Source organism: Heterodontus francisci, unplaced genomic scaffold (genome assembly GCF_036365525.1).
Source record: "Heterodontus francisci isolate sHetFra1 unplaced genomic scaffold, sHetFra1.hap1 HAP1_SCAFFOLD_106, whole genome shotgun sequence".
In the NCBI taxonomy this organism is placed as follows: Eukaryota; Metazoa; Chordata; class Chondrichthyes; order Heterodontiformes; family Heterodontidae; genus Heterodontus; species Heterodontus francisci.
Genome location: NW_027140940.1, coordinates 5066539 through 5086156, shown reverse-complemented (window position 1 = coordinate 5086156; position 19618 = coordinate 5066539). Strand labels below are relative to the sequence as shown.

Below are 19618 nucleotides of genomic sequence, written 5' to 3'. Positions count from 1 at the left end.
GGTATTTATATGGCTACTCCAGTTCAGTTTCTGGTCAATGGCAGCCCGTAGGATGTTGATAGTGGGGGATACAGCGATGGTAATGCTGTTGAATGTCAAGGGGAGATGGTTAGATTTTCTCTTGTTGGAGATGGTCATTGCCTGGCACTTGTGTGGCGCGTCAAATGTATGTGATGTTATGGAGATGAAAATGGACAGTTTGAATGATGGCACGGATATGAGCTTGGAAGCTCATCTCAGGATCACATGTGATAACACGGTTGAGACCAGACTAGCTTAATTTCAGACTATTGCCAGGAAGAGGAATGCAATTGGTACCTGGAGAATGGAGTTTGGAGCGGGGACCAAAACAATGGCTTCATTCTTCCCAATATTTAATTGGAGAAAATACCTGCTGATCCAGTACTGTGTGTCAGATAAGCAGTCTGATAATTCAGCAACATTAGAGGTGACAAGAGAAGTAATGGCGAGATAGGGCTGAGTATCGTCAGCATACATGTGTAAACTAATGCTGTACTGCCGAGGGGCAGTATGTAGATGTGAAATAGAAGGCAGTCAAAGATAGACTCTTGGGGGAGAGCAGAGGTAACGAGTAAGAGTAAGATAAATTATTGCAAGTTAATCTCTGGCTGCAATTAGATAGATAAGAATGGAACTAATTTACAGCACTTTTTCCCAGCTGGACAACAGTGCAGAGGCGTTGGAGGTGGATAGTGTAGTCAACTGTGTTAAAAGCTGCAGACAGTTTTGACACTAGAGTGTTCTGCAGGTGACAAACCCATGGATGAGATCTTTAGCCACAGCTGGACTGAGAAAGTACCAACGACATCTACTTGTAGGCTTTCTATGTGATGGAGACAATAAGGAGGTCACAAACTCTGGGCAGGGCTAATAGCATGGATCAGTGTGTGACAGTATCCATGAAGAAAGATGGAGTCGGTGGCAAGGTTATAGAGTTTGTGACAGGGAGCAAGACTGATGGCTTTGTAATTCACAGTGTTTAACTAGAAGAAATAGTGGCTCATATAGAACTGGATTTTAAAAAAAACACTCTGGCAACAAAGAGGCAATTTATGAGTTGGTGCAAAAGGGTGGAGAGGTAGAACTGCGCAACGTCAGTGCATATATGAATCTAATCCCATGTCTAGGGATGATATGGTCAAGGGGCAGAGTGTAATGAGGAAGAAGTGGTGTTCAAAGATAGATCTTCGCATGCCTCCAGACCTCACAGCACAGGAGTGAAAAGTGAAACCATTGTTGGAGATGAGTTCACTCTGATTGGATATGTAAGAGTGGAACTAGGCGAGGGCAGCTTCACTGAGCTGGGTAGTGGAGGAGAGCTGTTAACCGTGGATGGTTTCCAAGACTGTAGAGAGGTTGTAGGGGCTGAGAATGGGAAATCTACTATGGTCACAGTAATTATAGACTGTAGCAAATATGTCGTATATGTAGTGTATGGAGTGGAATCTGAAATGGAACTGAGTTGTAATGCTGGAAATGCAGTTCATATGGCAGGTTCCTTTTACGCTTTTATTTAAATAATTTAAAAAGTAGAGTGAATGGAAATTTAACCCCATTCTTTAAAGCCTCTCTGAATTTAGTCTGGGTTAGTGTATAAATGCAGGTGTTGGTACATGAACTGAGAAGCCGTAGCATGAATCCAAATTGCTGGGCGACATATACTGGATCACTAATTTTTTTGTCGGTATAATTATAGTTTATAACATGCCAGTTTAAAGAATGCACAACATTTGTAATCCACAGCAGTATAAAGTTGGCAGACAAAGCAAAGAGCAAAATGATGGATTTCCTTCGGTTTTCCATTTCTGGATCAATATGTTTCTCGTTATTGCTGTGGCCTCGGAGCTTTTTCCGGAGTCGACTAGCTGTTATAATGTTCCTAACAGTCAGAGCATTGAACGCCAAAATCAAAACAATTGGAAGCAGCGGTGTTAGAATACTGTCGATCCACTCATACGCTGTCCATAAGGATGAAGTATAATAGTCTGGTGATTGAATGCAAAACCACGATACATTGTCAATAATAATTGAAGGAACAAATAGAAAGTACCATGGAATGGACCTTAAACAGCTGACGACACTTACAGTTGCTATAACCACAGCTGCAGTTTTCTTGGTGCAATACCTTGGTTTTAGCTTCTGACAACAAATGGCGACAAACCGATCGAAGGTGAAAGTGACTGTGAACCAAACAGAACAGTCCAGGATTGCACCAAGCAAGACAACCCTGAGAGCACATACAGGAGTGATGAACAAGAAACTAACAGGGAAATAAATGTTATTAATTCGATTCAGTATGACATTAATGATAACGAGCAGTAGATCTGCTGCTGAAATTGCCACCAGGTATTGAGTGATGCATTTTGAGAGGCCGCAATTCCCTCGAGTCAGGATCACAATTGCCATTAAGTTAACTGAAAGAAATAAAATAAAATATGAATATCTTAGGAACCGTATTCACAGAAAAAGCACACTTTTTGCAGGGTTCGTGCTTAATTACAACTGCATCAATTGAAACTAGTTTAGCACCATCACCGAGATCAATATAATGACTAGTAATATTTTCAAATAGCAATCAGTTCAACAATGAAATTAATGAAAAAATAAGGCGTGTAATAAAGTATATTAGTGAATCGATAGAGTAAGGAGATAAAAATAGCAAAATATATAATGATTTGAAAGATTTTAATGGAACGGTACCATCGCCAAAGCTCAGGGTTGTGATTTTAATTCACACTGGGGTAATTTGTGAACCTTAATTCAATAAAGCTGCTAATTTGTGGACTGGAACCAGAAGCAAACATGAAAACTGACTGGTAAACACAAAAATCCAACTAGTTCAGTTATTTCCTCAAAGACAGGAACTGGTCGACCTACCTGAATTGACGACTTCAAGCCATTTATCAGGGTTAATGATTTTGGTCGATGATTGGTCGTGATGATGAAAGGCAAAAGGACATGGGATAAGTAATGAAATACAAGATACTTTTAAAAGAGGTGATTGGAAACGTAAATCGTCAACAACAGCTGCTGCTTCAGCCTTGTTCCTTTTGTCATTTAATCTCTCCTGCTTTCCAGGCTATTGCACATCATCCTTTTTGTTGTTTGCCACGTCCTTACTTTCCTTGGCTATATAGTTGCTTAAAACATGTTGCATTTCTGTTTCCTAGTCCTAATAAAAGGACCCAGTCCTGAAACGTTATTTCTGTTTCTCTCGAAACAGATTTTGCCTGACCTGTTGAGTGTTGCCAGCATTACAAGGGCAGACGGTGGCGTAGTGGTAATGTTCAGAGAGCTAGGCTAATACTTTGGGTACACGGGTTGAAATCCCACAACAGCTGATAGCCGAATTTGAATTCAATTAATTTTTTAAAATCTGGAAGTGAAAGTATGGCAACCATGAAACTGTCAACGATTGTCGTAAAAATCCATCTTATTCAATCATGCCCTTGAAGGAAGGAAATCTGCCATCCTTACGTCATCTGGCCGACATATGACTCCAGACTCCAGACCAACAGCAACGTGGTTGATTCTTAACTGCCCTTTGAACAGGCATAATAAGCCATTCAGTTGTAGAAAACAAACATTGAAAAGGAATAAACTGGGACAGAACAGCTGGTATCGATCTAGGCACCGGAAATGACAATGGCAAACACAGCCCTGACGACCATGCAAAGTTTCCCCTTACCAACAGCTGGGGGCTTGTGCCAAAATTGGGAGAGCTGTCCCACAGCCAAACGCAAAAGCCTGGCATAGTCATAGTCACCGTAACACACATTACATCTAATGTCCCTGACGCCACCATCACCATTCCTGGGTATGTCCTGTAGCAACGGAAGGACAGAATCACCGGAGGTGGTGGTACAGTGTCATACAGTCAGAAGGGATTTGCCTTTGGAGTCCTCAACATTGACTGCAGACCCCATGAAGTCTCATGGCATCAGGTCGAACATTGGCAAGGAAACCTCCTGATGATGACTCAGTATTCTTCCATGTTGAACACCAATTGAAAGAAGCACAGAATGTGCTCTGGGTGGGTACCACAATATCCATCACCAAGAATGACTTGATAGCACTACTGCTGACCGAGCTGGATGTATCTTGAAGATCATATCTGCCAGACTTGGACTGAGGCAGGTGGCGAGTGAGACACCTAGTAGATCTTATCGTTACCAATCTATCTGTTGCAGAAGCATCTATTCATACCATTATTTGCAGGGGTGACCACCACACAATCCTTGTGAAAAAATAGTCCCATCTTCACACTGAGTATACCATCCATTTTCTTGTTTGGCACTACCACCGTGCTAAATTGATAGATTCAGAACAGACCTAGTAGCTCTACACTGGGCATCCATGGGGCTCTGTGGCCCATCAGCAGCAGCAGAACTATATTCAACTACAATCTGTAATCTGATGACCCGGCATGTCCCTCACTTCAGTATTACCATAACGCCAAGGGATTAACTCTGGTTTAATAAAAAGTGCAGTAAAACACGCCAGGAGCAGAAACAAGCACACTTAAAAACAAGGTGTCAATCTGGTGAAGCTACGACATAGGACTACTTGAATGCCAAACAACGGGAGCTGCAAGCAAGAGACAGAGCTAAGCGATTCCACAAAAAAAGGATCAGATCAAAGATCTGTATTCTTGTCACATTGTAAATGTTAGGGGACAATTGAACAACTAACCAAGGAGGAGGCTCCACTGACGTCGCCATTCTTAAAGATGGAGGGGCCCAGCACACCATTGCAAAAGAAAAGCGTGAAGCATTTGTGACAATCTCCAGCCAGAAGGAATGAGTGGATGATTAATTTCTGCCTCCTTCTGAGGTCCCCAGCATCACAGATGCCAGTCTTCAACCAATTCCAATTAGTCCACATAATATCCAGAAATTGCTGAAGGCACTGTTTACTGCAAAGTTTGGGGCTCTAACAATATCCCAGATGCAATATTGAAGACCTGTGCTCCAGAACTAACCACACCTCCAGCCAAGCTGTTCCAGTACAGCTACAACACTGGCATCTACTCGACAATGCAGAAATTGTCCAGGTGTGTCCTGTCCACAAAAAAGCAGGACAAATCCAATCTAGCCTATTGCTGTCCATCAGTCTGCTCTCGATCATTAGCAAAGCGTTGGAAGTTGTCATCGACAGTGTTATCAAGCCCACTTAAACAGCAACGCCCTGGTCTCCAATGCTCAGTTTGGGCTCTACCAGGGACACTTGACTCCTGACCTCATTACAGCCTTGGTCCAAACATGGACAAAAGAACTGAACTCAAGCTGTGGCGTGAGAATTATTGCCATTGATATCAAGACAACATTTGGCCAATTGTGGCATCAGTAGCCCTATGCAAATTGAAGTCAATGACAAACAGTGGGACAACTCTCCACTGGTTGGTGTCATACTTAGTACAAAGGAAGATGGCTTTGGTTGTTGAAGGACAATCATCTCAGCCCCAGGCCATCGCTGCATGTGTTCCTCAGGGTGGTTTCCTTGGCCAAACGATCTTCAGCTGCTTCATCAATGACCCTCCCTCATCATAAAACTGGTGTTCATGGGTGATTGTACCATGTCCAGTGCGATTTTCAACTTCTCAGCTAGTCAAGCAGTCCCTGTCCATTTGCAGCAAGATCTGGACAACATTTAGGTTTGGGCTGAAAAGCGGCAAGTAACATTTGCACCACACAAATGCCAGGCAATGATGATTTCCAAAACGAGAGAATCCAACCAGCTCCCCTTGACATTAAACGACGTTACCATCGCGTTTCCCCCCATTATCAACATCCTCGGATTACAATTGACCAGAAACTGAACTGGATCAGTCACATAAATACTGTGGTGACAAGAGCAGGTCAGAAGCTGTGAATTCTGGCGCAAGTCATGCACCTCCTGGCTCCACAAAGCTTTTCCACCATCTACGAGGCACAAGTCAGGAGTGTGATGGAATACTCTCGACTTGCCTGGATGAGTGCGGCTCCAACAATACTCAGGAATCTCGACACCATCCGAGGCAAAGCAGCCTGCTTGATTGCCACCTCAACCACCAGCTTAAACATTCACTCCCTCTACCACCGATGCACAGTGGTAGCAGTATGTACCAAATGCAAGATGCACTGCAGCAACTCAGCACTATTTCTTCAAAAGTACGTTCCAAACTCGAGAACCCTTCAACCTGGAAGGAGGAAGGCAGCAGATGCATGGGAACACCACCGTTCCCAAGTTCCCCACAAAGTCAGACACCATCCTAACTTGGAAATAAATCGCTGTTTCTTCACTGTAGTTGAATCAATATCGTGGAATTCCCTCCATAACAGCACAGTGTGCGTACCAACAGATGGACTGCAGCAGTTCAAGAAAATAATTCATTGCCACTTTATGAAAGGAAATTAGAACTGAACAACAAATGCCTTGTAAGTGATACCCACATCCCATGATCTTTGAAAAAATTAGATTTCCAACATCCATGGTATTTTCATTTGTTGCTATTGTTTTAAAGTACCTACATTTTTTGTTGATTTTTTTTTAGGGCTATCGTTAAATTGTGGAAATAGATTCAGTTTTGTTGAAGGCTGAAGATTTCATAGTTGCTGGAATCTTTTTTTAAGTTCGCTGAGAGGACGATTGAGATGCTGTTATGAAAACAACCTTGACTAGAAGTCATATACCTTAAGATAAATAAACAACAGAAACCTTGGTGATGTGAGGGAAATGTTTACACAGAGAAGTGACAAGGCAAGATTCATGAGGGTCAGGAGTTGTTTTTCGCTTCTGAGATATTGTCCTTGTCAATTGGCGTGTGGACAGTGTTACAAAGCAGTTGGAAATAAGCCTGCGAAGTGAGCAGCCACCATCAGTTCATCCTTATCCATCTCTCTGAGAAGCCCTGAGAATCAAGTTTACAAAATAGAGAAACGGCTGTTGGAAAGTCTGCCAGAATCCCCCGATGCCACATTTCTCCTGGAAAGCCTGCCAGACTGATCCTCAACATTGCCTGAAAAGAACTGCTCCAGAAGGTTCCCAGTAACAGCTGCCTACACATATTTGGAGCGCCAGCATAAAGGGAGAACCAATATCATTCCAAATCTTCTTTCTTGCAAGAATTGACAAGTACTTTGGTCAAAGCATCGGCTTTTTTTTCTTTTAACCCATGTGTGTGTGTGTGTGTATTTAGAGGGGACTGTATATATATATATATATATATATATATATATATATATAAACCATATTTTCTGTCATATTTCAAACTGTATGTGAAAGCTTTTCATCTTTGTTAAATAAGTCTTGTTTTATTTTAAAAATGTGGTTGTTTATTCCACAAAACTAGTTGGTGGATTTTATTCTTAAATAAAAATAGAATCTATGTTTACTGTATTGGTAACTGGATAAACATTTAAATATATGTTTTGACCGGTGGAGAAGTGGAATTAGAAAAGACAGGGCACTCCTCCCGCCTCGGCTGTAACACTACATTACCAGGGTTCAGTTTAACTATTTATTTAAACAAGATGAATACATTAATAATCATTCCCTTATCTTCTCTTCTCCAAAGTAGATACTCAATGACTTTTCCATCTGTCCACACAGCTGAGATACCTGAAGCTCCGTATTGGCTTTGTTCCTCTACTGTCGCCAATGACTGACCATCATTGGATGAAATATTTTGCCCAGAATCGAGCGACACAATAGGGGCAAAACATTCGAAAAAATCTTAAATTATAATTAAGGAATAAATGAGGAACTAAAAAAAAGATCAAAATCAATATGGGAATTGTGGTTAATTGAATAGTAAACAGTTATTTTTTAAATTTAATGAAGGGAAGATTATAACGGGGAATTAATTATAAGAAGAGCAAAGATGTAATAGAAACCATGGAGGGTGAAGGCACGATTCAAGCTGGGTAGAGTGAACTAATGGACAAACCAGCATCTTGGCACAAGAATGAACATAATCATGTGCTTTGAATAGGGAGGGAGGAATTTCGAGTTTTGGGGTTTAGCTTCTGTGTCATTAGTCATGGTCTCTGGATCCCACTCTTTCTCACATCTGCTAATGACAGCGAGGCATGGGCACAGGTTACTGGAGACAATTGGAAGACCGACATTGATAGGGGGATTTGTTAGTTAGGAGAACAAACAGGTGGTTCTGTAGCTGTATATGCGACTCCAGGATGGTTTGTTGCCTCTCTGGTGCCAGGGTCAAGGATGTCACAGAGTGGCTGAAGGATATGCTTCTGGGGGAGGGTGAACAGGCAGAGGTCGTGTCCCACATTGGTACCAATGACATAGCTAGGAAGAGGGATGAGGTCCAGAAAACTGATTTTCGGGAGATAGTAAAGAGCTTAAAAGTAGTACCTGAAAAGCAGCAATCTCAGGATTACTCCCAGTGCCACGTTCTGCTGAGCAGAGGAACAGGAGGATTCAGCATTTCAACGCGTGGCGAGGGAATTGGTGTAGGAGGGAGGGCATCAGATTTCTGAGGCATTGGGATGGGTTTTGGACAGGTGGCACTTGTACCCAAGATGTATGGATTGCATCATATAAGCACTGGAACTAACATGATCGCAGGGAGATTTGCGAGTGCTATTGGGGAGGGTTTGAACTAGATTGACAAGGGGATGGGAAACTAAGAGGGAGGTGAGATTGGAGGAAAGAAAAACTGGTAAGTAGAAAGCAGCAAGCAAAATTAGAAGGTAGATGAAGTAAAGACAACCATCAACAGAATCAGAATGCGGAATAATGTCAAATAACAGTCAAAGTTAAGGGCACTCTAGCATTCACATGATTTGAAGGCACAAATAGAGGTAAATGTGTATGATTTAATTGCCATTACAGAGACGTGATTACAGGGTGAACAAGACTGGGAACTGAATATTCAAGGATATTCGTCATTTAGGAAGGATAGACAAATAGGAAAAAGAAGGTGGGGCATGCTCGTAATAAGGGACGAGATTGGTACATCAGTGAGATAGGATCCTAGATTAAAGGATCAAGATATAGAACCAGTTTAGGCAGAACTAAAAAGAGCAAGGAGCAGCAAACAATGGTGGTAGTTGTTTATAGACCACCACACCGTAGTGGTAATGTTGGGCACAGTATAAATCAGGTAATTAGAGGTGCTTGTAACATGGATAATACAGTAATAATGGGCGCCTGCAATTTACATATAGACTGGGTAAACCTAACCAGCACTATTGCTGTGGAGGATGAATTCCTGGACTGTGTACGAGATGGGTTTCTGGAGCAGTATGCTGAACAAAAAACTAGGTTTTGGACTATTTTAGATTTAGTTACATGGAATGAGAAAGAGCTAATTAATAACCTTGCTCTTAAGGAGCCTCTGGGAAATAGTGACCATAACATGACAGAATTTTACATTTAGCTTGCAAGTTCATTCTGAAACTCGGGTCTTAGGTCTGAACAAAGGAAACAATGTAGGTATGAGGGGAAAATTGACGATGTTGGATTGGGAAAATACACTAACATATTTGACAGTAGACAGGCACTGGCTGGTATTTAAAGAAGAATTACATTGTCTACAACAAATACACATTCCTCTAAGACACAAAATACCAATAGGAAAGATGAATAAAAAATGGCTCACAAAGTAAGTTAAATATTGCATTAGACCAAAGGAAATGGCATATAAGGTTGCCAGAAAAATTGGTAAGCCCGAGGATTGGGAGCAATTTATAATCCATCAAATGATGCTCAGCAACCTGATAAAGAAAGCGAAAAGAGAATATGAATGCGACCTTGCGAGAAACATAAAGGTTGACTGTAAAATCTTCTTTAATGGAAGTGGCTGCAGAGATAGTAGAGGCATTAGCCGAAATATTCCAGAACTCACTGGATTACGGGAGGGTCTCAGCGGATTGGAAAACCACTAATGTTACGCCCCTGTTCAAGAAGGGAGGGAAACAAAAAGCAGGAAACTATAGGCCAGTCAGCCTAACATTCGTTGTTGGGAAAATGCTAGAGTCCATTATTAAGGAAGAAATAGCAGGACATGTAGAAAAGCTTAATGCAATCAAACAGAGTCAATATGGTTTTGTGAAAGGGAAATCATGTTTGACAAATTTGCTAGACTTCTTTGAGGGTATAACAAGCAGAGTTGATACCGGGGAACTGGTCGATGTAGTGTATTTAGATTTCTAGAAGGCATTCAATAAGGTGTCACATAAAAGATTATTGCACAAGATAGGAACTCACAGAATTGGGGGTAATATATTAGCATGGATTGAGGATTGGTGAACTCATAGAAGAGAGGAATTCTGGATTGGTGGGTCTTTTCAGGTTGGAAAGACGTAACTAGTGGAATGCCACAGTCCTAGTGCCTCAATTGTTTACTATCTATATCAATGGCTTGGAGAAGGGAGCAGAGTGAGATATATAGAAATTTGCTGACATTACAAAAATAGGTGGGAGGGCATGTTGTGATGTGGACACAAGGAATCTGCAAGGGGATATATATATGTTGAGTTTGTGGGAAAAAACTTGGCAGATGGGGTTTAATGCAGGAAATCGTGAGGTCATGCACTTTGCTAGGAAGAATCAAAAGGCAAACTAATATTTAAATAGAGAGAGACTCCAAAAAAGCACAGCACAGAGGGATCTGGGTGATTTGTGCATGAAACACAAAAAGTTAGCATGCAGATGCAGCAAGCAATTAAGAAGGCAAATGGAACTTTGGCCTTTATTGGTGGGGTTGGAGTTTAAAAAGAGAGAAGTCTTGTTATAACTGTACAGGGGGTTGGCGAGGCCGCACCTGAGGTACTGTGTACAGTTTTGGTCCCGGTATTTAAGAAAGGATATACTGACATTGGAGGCAGTTCAAAAGAGATTCACTAGGCTGATTCCTGGGATGAAGGGTTTGACTTATCAAGAACGGCTAAACAGGTTAAACCTTTATTGATCAGAGTTTAGAAGAATGAGGGGTTATCTTATTGAAACGTACAAGATTCTGAGGGGGCTTGACAGGATGGATGTTAAGAAGATATTTCCACTAGTCAGGGAATATCGAACTATGGGACATAGTTAAACAATAAGGGGACACTCACTTAAAACTGAGATGCGAAGGAATGTCTTCTGGCAGAGGGTAGTGAATGTCTGGAAGAGTTGTGAAGGATGGATCACTAAAAGTATTTAAAAAGGAGATAGGTAGAATTTTGAAATTTCAGCAGGTTGAGGGCTATGGGGACCTGGTATGAAAGAGGAGTTGAGGTCTGGGGCAGATCAGCCATGATCTTATTGAACGGCAGGGCAGGCTTGAGGGGACGATTTTTTCTTATGATCTCAAAAGGAAAAGATTAGCAAGGACAAGTCTGGGTCCATTATGGGCGGAGACAGGAGAATTTATAATGGAGAGTAGGGAAATCGTGGAGAAACTAAATAATTATTGTGTGTCTGTCATCATGGAGGAAGATATGGAAACTCTCCCAGAAATGCTTGGGAACCAAGGGACTTGTGAAAATGAGAGAATGAAACAAATTAGTATCAATAAAGAGGTAGTACTCGAAAATTTAACTGGATTTAAGGTTGATAAATCCCCTGTACCAAATGTGCTACATCCCAGAGCGTTGAAGAAGGTGGCTGTAGAAATAATGGATGCATTGGTAGTTATCTTTCCAATTTCTATGGATTGTGGAAAGGTTCCTGCAGACTAGAAAGTAGCATATGTAACCTCGCTATTTAAGAAGAGAAGGAGAGAAAATGGAGAACTACAGACCTGTTAGTTTGTCATTAGCAGTACAGAAAATGTTAGAATCTATTGTGAAGCATGTGATAATTAGACACTTAGAAAATAATAATATGATTGAGAAGAGAAAACATGGATTTATGAAAGGGAGATCATCTTTTACAAGCCTGCTGGAGATTTTTGAGGATGTTACTTGTAACATAAATAGGGGGCATCCAGTAGATGTGGAGCATTTGGATTTTCAGAAGGCTTTTGCTAAGGTACCAGACAGGAGGTTAGTAAACAAAATTAGAACGCATATAATTGGGCGTAATGCACTGGCATGGATTGAGAATTGGTAAACAGACAGAAAACAGAGAGTAGTAATAAATGGGTCAGTCTCAGCAAAGCAGGCTGTTACTAGTGGGGTACCGTAAGGATCAGTGCTGAGGCTACAGCTGTTCACAATGTGGATGTGGAACCAAATGTTATTTTGCCAAATTTACTAATGACACAAAACCAGCTGGGAATGTAAGTTGTAGGAAGGATGCAAGGAGGCTTCAAGGGGACTTGGGTAAGCTACGTGAGTGGAAAAGAATGTGGCAGATGGAATATAATGTGAATAAGTATGAAGTTAATCACTTTGGTAGAACAAAACAAAAAATCAGAACATTTCTTAAATGGTGAGAGATTAAGAAATGTTGATGTCTAAAGGAACCTGGGTGTCTTTGTTCATGAGTCACTAAAAACTAGCATGCAGGTACAGCAAATAAGTATGTTGGTTTCCATCGCAAGGCGATTTTAATACAGGTGTAAAAATGTCTTGCTGCAATTGCCTTGGTGTGACCGCACGTGGAAATTTTGTGTACAGTTTTGGTCTCCTTATCTAAGGAAGGATATATTTGACACAGAAAGAGTGCAACGAAGGTTCACCCGACCAATTCCTGGGATGGTGGGGTTGTCTTATGAGGAAAGATTGAGGAAACTGGACCTGCATTGGTTAGTTTCGAAGAATGAGAGGCGATCTCATTGAAACTTACAAAATTCTTATAGGGATTGACAAGGTGGATGTAGACAGGATGTTTCCCGGGCTGGTGAGTCAAGAACCAGTGGACATAGTCTCAGAATAAGAGCTAGGCCATGAAAGACTAAGATGAGGATGCACTTCTTCACTCAGACGGTGGTGAATCTTTGTAATTCTCTACCGAGAGGGCTGTGGAAGCTCAACCATTGAGCATGTCCAAGACAGGAATTGATAGATTTCTGGATACTAATGTAACCTCGGGATTAGGGATAGCGTGTGAAACTGGCGTTCAGGTAGATGACGAGCCATGATACAATTGAATGGCAGAACAGAGTTGATAGGCTGAATGGCCTACTCCTGCTTCTATGTTCCTAATTGGAAGCGGGGACAGATATGAGCTTGGAAAAGAGCAGATGCCGCTGAACAGTGCTGCTGTTGGGGATCTCAGAATTGATGATAATTTATAACAAGTACAGTAGTGCAGTAATCGTACTACTGGACTAGCCTGAGTTTAAATTAACATTTGAAGTCAGTTTAACAGTAATGCTGGTTCGTAAATCTGAAGATCAAGGGATTAAAGGAACAATGCTGGCTTGAATAGAAATTGTCGATGAGCCATTAAACAGAGAATAATCGCAAAATATTGTTTCTCAGAATGGAGGAAAGTAAACAGTGATGTCTCCCAGGGCTCGCTTTTCAGAGCACTGTTCTGATGGGTATACATGGCATAATTTCAAAGATTGCAAATGACAAAAAGCTTGGAAATTCAGTAAACAGTTAAGAAGATTGTAAAATAAACTTTAGAAGGACAAATTCAGACTGCCGAAATGTGTAGAAAAATGGCAGGTGAATGTAAATGCAGAGAACTGTGAAATGATCCATCTTGGAAGGAAAAAATATGAGAAGCAGTATAAATTAAATGAAATGATTGTAAAGCAGATACAGGGGTGGAGCGTCCTGAGGGTGTACGTAAACAAGTCATTGAAGGTGACAACTCAAGTTGAGAAAACTATCATAAATGCATAAAGGATATTTGGTATTCCTAAGTCGAGGCATTGAGAACAAAAATAAGTAAATTATGTGAAGACTTTATAAATCTCCAGTTAGACATCAGCTCGTGTACAGTGTGCAATGCTGGGCAATACACTTCAGCAGATATGTCAACAAATCCAAGGACAGTGTACAGAGGAGATGAATTGGAATGGTACTAGGAATGAAAGACTCCAGTTATGTGTCAAGGCAGGTGAATCTGGGCTTGTTCTCCTTGCGGCTGAGAATGTTAAAAGGAGACAAATAAGAGAGGTTCAAAATTATGTCGAGTTTTGATAGAACGGATGAAGAGAAACTGCTTTCAGTGGTAAGACAATGCTACGTGGACAAGAGGTTCGATGATGCAAAAACTATGACAAAATCTGAAGAGTTATAAAAATTTACTTTCTGTTTTAAAAAATGGACCTTTCTTTTAAAAAGTGAACAATGCTCCAAAATAGCCACCAAAGAGAATATGCCTTTGTGTATTCAAACTATCTGACAGGGACAAAGGAAATCTTGAAAGCTAAGATGAATAAATTCCACCCATCCCACACCCATCATAAAACATTTCAGAATTGAATGGGTTCTACTTCTGAAACCAGGAAGGTGTGAAGTGGTCACGTCCTGGTCTATTGTGCGATCACCATGGTGCAAACAAAATGTCTCCTACAGCCGGCAAGATGAAACACAGCTTTACCTTAAATAGATGTCTGGAGACGGACACCCAAAAAAGGCGCATCTAAGAAGCTTGTCACCAGAAAAACAGAATGCTGCAGAATCCTACATCCATACTATAAATCAGTGAGCTAGAAGTGATCCACTGACTTAAAGTTCAACCAAGAGAGAAATCTGCAATCACTTCAGGCTTCCAATCAATGAGACATTGATTTCCAAGAAAATTCAACAAGGTTATTGTGACCTTCCCCAAAACCTACCACCGATTATAATCGCTTACCACCTTTTCCTCTCTTTTGTGTGTGTGTGTTTGTGTGTATGTGAGTACAAACAAATGCATCAATGGATACTGCATGTGCGTCTGTTTGTGTGTGTGTTTTTGTGAGCATGTAAATGCATCTGTGGATGCAGTTGCAACAATTCTGGGATAAGACATAGTGATCAATAAATAATTTATTTTCTGTTTTAAACCTGCAAGAAAATCTGCCGCTATCCGTTTATTCGGCAAGTAAAACACCAAGAGGCTAAACTCTAATAAAAAACCACAGTTGTTGCAGTCAGGTGGAGTTTGAACAGTGGGAACCACCCAAACCTTACCATGTGACCGTCGCAAAGTCAGTAGTAACTAAAATGAAGAGTTTTAGATAATCGGCAAAAAAAAAACGAGGAGACGAGGGACTTTTTTTTCCTTGGAGAGTTGTGATCTGAAATACATTGCCTAAAGAGTTGAGGAAGCATATTCAATTGAAACTTTCAAAACTGATTTGAATCTCTGCTTACAAAGTGAAAGCATTGCAGGAGAGTGGAACTAATTGAAAGGTCCGTCACAGGCATTCGAAAGATGGGCTAAATGGCCTCCTTCTGTGTTATATGATTCAATGAAATCAGCAACATAACTGCTATCACGAAAAGTGACCATGATGCTGTTGGATTGTCATGTAATTCCAACTGGTTCACTAATGTCTTTTATGGAAGGAAGTCTGCCACCCTTACCCAGTCCGGTTGACTGTTAACCTCTAAAGTGACCAAGCAAGTCATTCAGTTGTGACAATCAATAAGAAGCAGAACAATGGGATCACCTTCATCGTTGGGCTTTCAGTAGTTTAAGAAGACCCACCACCATCTTTACAAGTGGAACTAGGAATGAGAAATAAATCTTGATCCTTCCAGGGATACATACATCCCAATAACGAATACATACACGTTAATCAAATTATTAATTAACTTATGTTCTTATTTAATTAGCAAATGAATCCAGCAAGTTGTTTTTGAAGCCAGGTAATCTTTTTAATCTTTATTAATCCTGGTTGGTGTATTAGCTCAGCATTAAAACTGTTCAGCATTTGATTACAAAACTAAAGGGTTTCATTATGAATTAGATTCAGGTAATAATTGGAAGAAATATTTACTAGTACTGAGAATCTCAGGCGAGGTGCAGTGTCAAACACTATTTCAGAGGTCGACCCAAAGTGAGGATAAAGAAGTGCAGGTTTCTATTAATAGGGACGAAGGTGCTGGAGTAAGAAGTCATTGTTGCAGGATTTACTTAGAATTATTTATTTCATGGTGCAAACTGATGATTTGCAATTGAAGCATCAAATGTAAAATATAGACGCATGTAAAGGACAGGAATATTCCGTCCCAGTCGTTAGCTACATCCTGGAGTGTCGGACTACAAACAACTTATTCACATCTTGCCTTAAGTTTCCTTGTCTCCATTAGTCAACATTTTGAGTGGGTGTATCCACTATATTGATCCTTGATGTAAATTTTATTTTTCTTTCAATTGATTTACAATTTATGTTATAGGAAGTTAGATAAATATATTCGCTGAATTGTCTCTTGCCTTTTCTCTATTTCAACAGAAACCGATTTTTTTTTTGCCATGCTAAATACTGATTGGTAGAAATTCATCTTGGGCAGTGTTGAAAAAAAGTTGGCGGAGAGGTGGTATCTGATCAACCGTTGTTATACACAACGCCTAACATTTAATTACATTGATTGCAATGGAACTGAATGTCAGAAACTGTGCATAACGGGTGGTTGATCCAAAATAGCCCCATTTGCGTCACCATTCAAGACGAATTTCTGCACCTCAGAGATGAGAATTACACAGTCCACAGTGGCAGAAATCATGGAGCATAACTTTCATGGAAAATAATATAACACACATCCCATGATTTCAGTAATTATATTAACATTACTGGAAATGCTAAGATGCTTGTTCTCATCTCTAAGTTAAGAATGAAATTAAGTCCCTCGGTGCTACAATGTAGGATGACACAATACAATGTTGTACTATCTTACATTTCAGTGTTCTCAGACCATAATCAGTCAAGCCACAATAAATGGGAGAAAGTCACTCGATCGCACGTTGCCATGAATTCAAATTAAATATTAATTCATAGCAATCAGTCAAGATAAAAGTTAGATTATAACTAAAATTGAAACTTTACGGTTCTATATTAAACATTTAATTCACTTCCCATTATATTTATAGAAAGAGGCATAAAACCATTAATAAATATATATTTTCTGACTCTCGTATTTGCTCTGGAACTGAAATTGCACAACATTCAATAAAGGGGAAGAATCCAGCAACATTAACTTATATTGGAGACTAAAGAAACTTCAGAATTTTAATTACTAAACCCGCTTCAGCAAACAACAAAAATACTGTTAATTGAATGAATACTGAGCATTTGACTATGTAACACAGCGAGCAAGACGAGTTAGCTACAGTGCACGGCTAGGAGAGAGAGCAGTAGTACTTAGACATTGGGTTGCACGTATAGTACTGGATCCAAAGTCTTACCAGTAACACCAACAGCTGCAAGAATTGGGTAGTAAATACGCTCAATATGGAAGATCACTGGGTAATTCATTTTCTTCAGAAAAGTCTGTTGGTGGGGATTCAGTGATTCTGCCTGACAAATATCACTACATGATATTTATATTGGAGTGAAATCTCTAGTGAGGCAATTAGCCTGGTTGCATAATACATTATATTAGTGACAATGGTATGAACAAACAGTCAACTAAACACTTTTATTCCGAAGCTTATTGTGAAGTAGAATCTATTTTAAGGACTATTACCAAACAAATGGCCATACCATTGTTTTGACATTTATTCAGAAATGATAAAACAAATAGAGCTCTGCTGATAGCACAGCAGGTGCTGTCATCGTTATATTATTAAATGAACATGCACTCTTTTCAGTCAATATTCAGATTCAGATACACTGCATGCAGATGTGTGAATATTTTACTGTGCGGGCTTGCTTTCCAAATTAATTTGAGCATTTCTCTTCAAGTTACGCAGTATCCTGACATGGAGTTATAGCGCGGATCCTTCATCATAAGTGGTCAAATTCCTGGAATTGCATCCTGTAAACTGGGAACAGAGTTGACATAATGACATAGTGGTTTGAGGCAGGAGAAATCCTTCAGACCACCTAGGTCTACATTCAAATAATCTAACCCACTTATCCACAGTATTCGCTTCAGCCCTAATCACTGCAATCCATCAAGCCCATCAACGCCACGTAACCATGATATTCTCTCCAGTGGATCTAGGCCATCTAGCCACTGTATTCCCTTCAGCCAATTAGGTTTACATACAGCCCATCTATTCCATATATCGACAGTATTACCTCGGGAGCATCTGGGTCACCTATGCACAATGTTCCCATCAACCCATCTGATCCATCAACCCACAATATTTCCTTCAGCCCATCTAGCCTACCCATCCACTGTCTTCCAGTCAGCACTTCTATCCCAATTGTTTACTGTGTTCCCTTCAGTCTATTTAGGCCACCTATACATAATGTACTATTCATCCTATCAAGCGCACCTATGCACAGTGTTTCCTTGACCTAGCCCAGCAATTTACAGTATTCCTTTCAGCCCATCTAACCAAACTATCCATAGTGTTTCCTTCGTCCCATCAGGCCCAGATATCCATGGCAATCCCTTCATCCCACTAAGTGCACCCCTCTACAGTTATCTTTTAGCCTATCCAGTCCACTATTCCACAACATTCCCTTAGTCCCATCAAGCCCATATATCCATGGATTTCCTTTCATCTCATCTAGCCCACCTCTTTAAAGTTATCCTTTAAGCCTATGGAGCCCACCTACCAGCAGTATTGCCTTCAATACATCTAACTCATTTATTCAAAATATTATCTTCAGTCTATCCAACATTCCTATCAACAGAGTTCCTGTCAGTCCATTTAACCCACCTATCGACAGTATTCCCGTCAGCCCATCTATCCCTACAAGCCACAGTATTCCCTTTAGCACACCTCACCCATCAGGTCAAACATGGGCAAGGAAACCTCCTGCTGATTACTACCTGCAGCTGCCCTCCCCCACCACCACCACCACCACCCCCCCCCTTGATCAATCAGTACTCCTGCATGTTGAACACCACTTGGAGGAAGCACTGAGGGTGGCAAGGACGCAGAATGTACTATGGGTGGAGGACTTCAATGTCCAACGCCAAGAGTGGCTCGGTAGCACCACTACCGACAGAGCTGGCTGAATCCTAAATGATATAGCTGCTAGACTGGGTAAGTGGCAAGTGTTGAGGGAACCAACAAGAGGGAAAACACACTTGACCTCATCCACACCAATCTAGATGCCTCAGAGGCATCGGTCCATAACAGGATTTACCACCGCACAGTCGTTGTGGAGACGCAGTCCCATCTTCACATTGAGGGTACCCTCCATCGTATCGTGTGGCACTACCACCCTGACAAATGGGATAGAGTTCGAACAGATCTATCAATGCAAAACTGGGCATGCATGAGGTGCTGTGGGCCATCAGCAGCACCCGAATTGTACTCAACCACAATCTGTAACCTCATGGACCGGCATATCTCCCTCTCTACCATTACCATCAAGCCACGGAATCAACTCTGGTTCAATGAAGAGTGCAGGAGGGCATGCCAGGAGCAGCACCATGCATACCTCACAATGAGGTGTCAACCTGGTGAAGCTACAACACAGGACTACTTGCATGCGAAACTGCATAAGCAGCATGCGATAGACAGAGTTAAGTGATCCCACAAAACAATGGATCAGCTCCAAACCCTGCAGTCCTGCCAAATCCAGTCGTGGATGGTGATGGACAATTAAACAACTAACAGAAGGAGGTGGCTCCACAAATATCCTCATCCACAG

At 40.9% G+C, this 19618-nt stretch overlaps 1 protein-coding gene across 1 annotated transcript in view; it reads right to left on the bottom strand.

The window, feature by feature from the left end:
- Window positions 1-1530: 1530 nt before the first annotated feature.
- Window positions 1531-19618, bottom strand: part of LOC137361448 (thyrotropin-releasing hormone receptor-like) — a 76897-nt gene continuing 58809 nt past the window's right edge. The window contains exons 4-5 of the mRNA XM_068026310.1: window positions 7621-7734; window positions 1531-2435 (exon numbers count right to left, since the gene is read on the bottom strand). Coding sequence (XP_067882411.1) covers window positions 1531-2435; window positions 7621-7734 — 1019 coding nt within the window. The remainder of the gene's footprint in view (window positions 2436-7620; window positions 7735-19618) is intronic.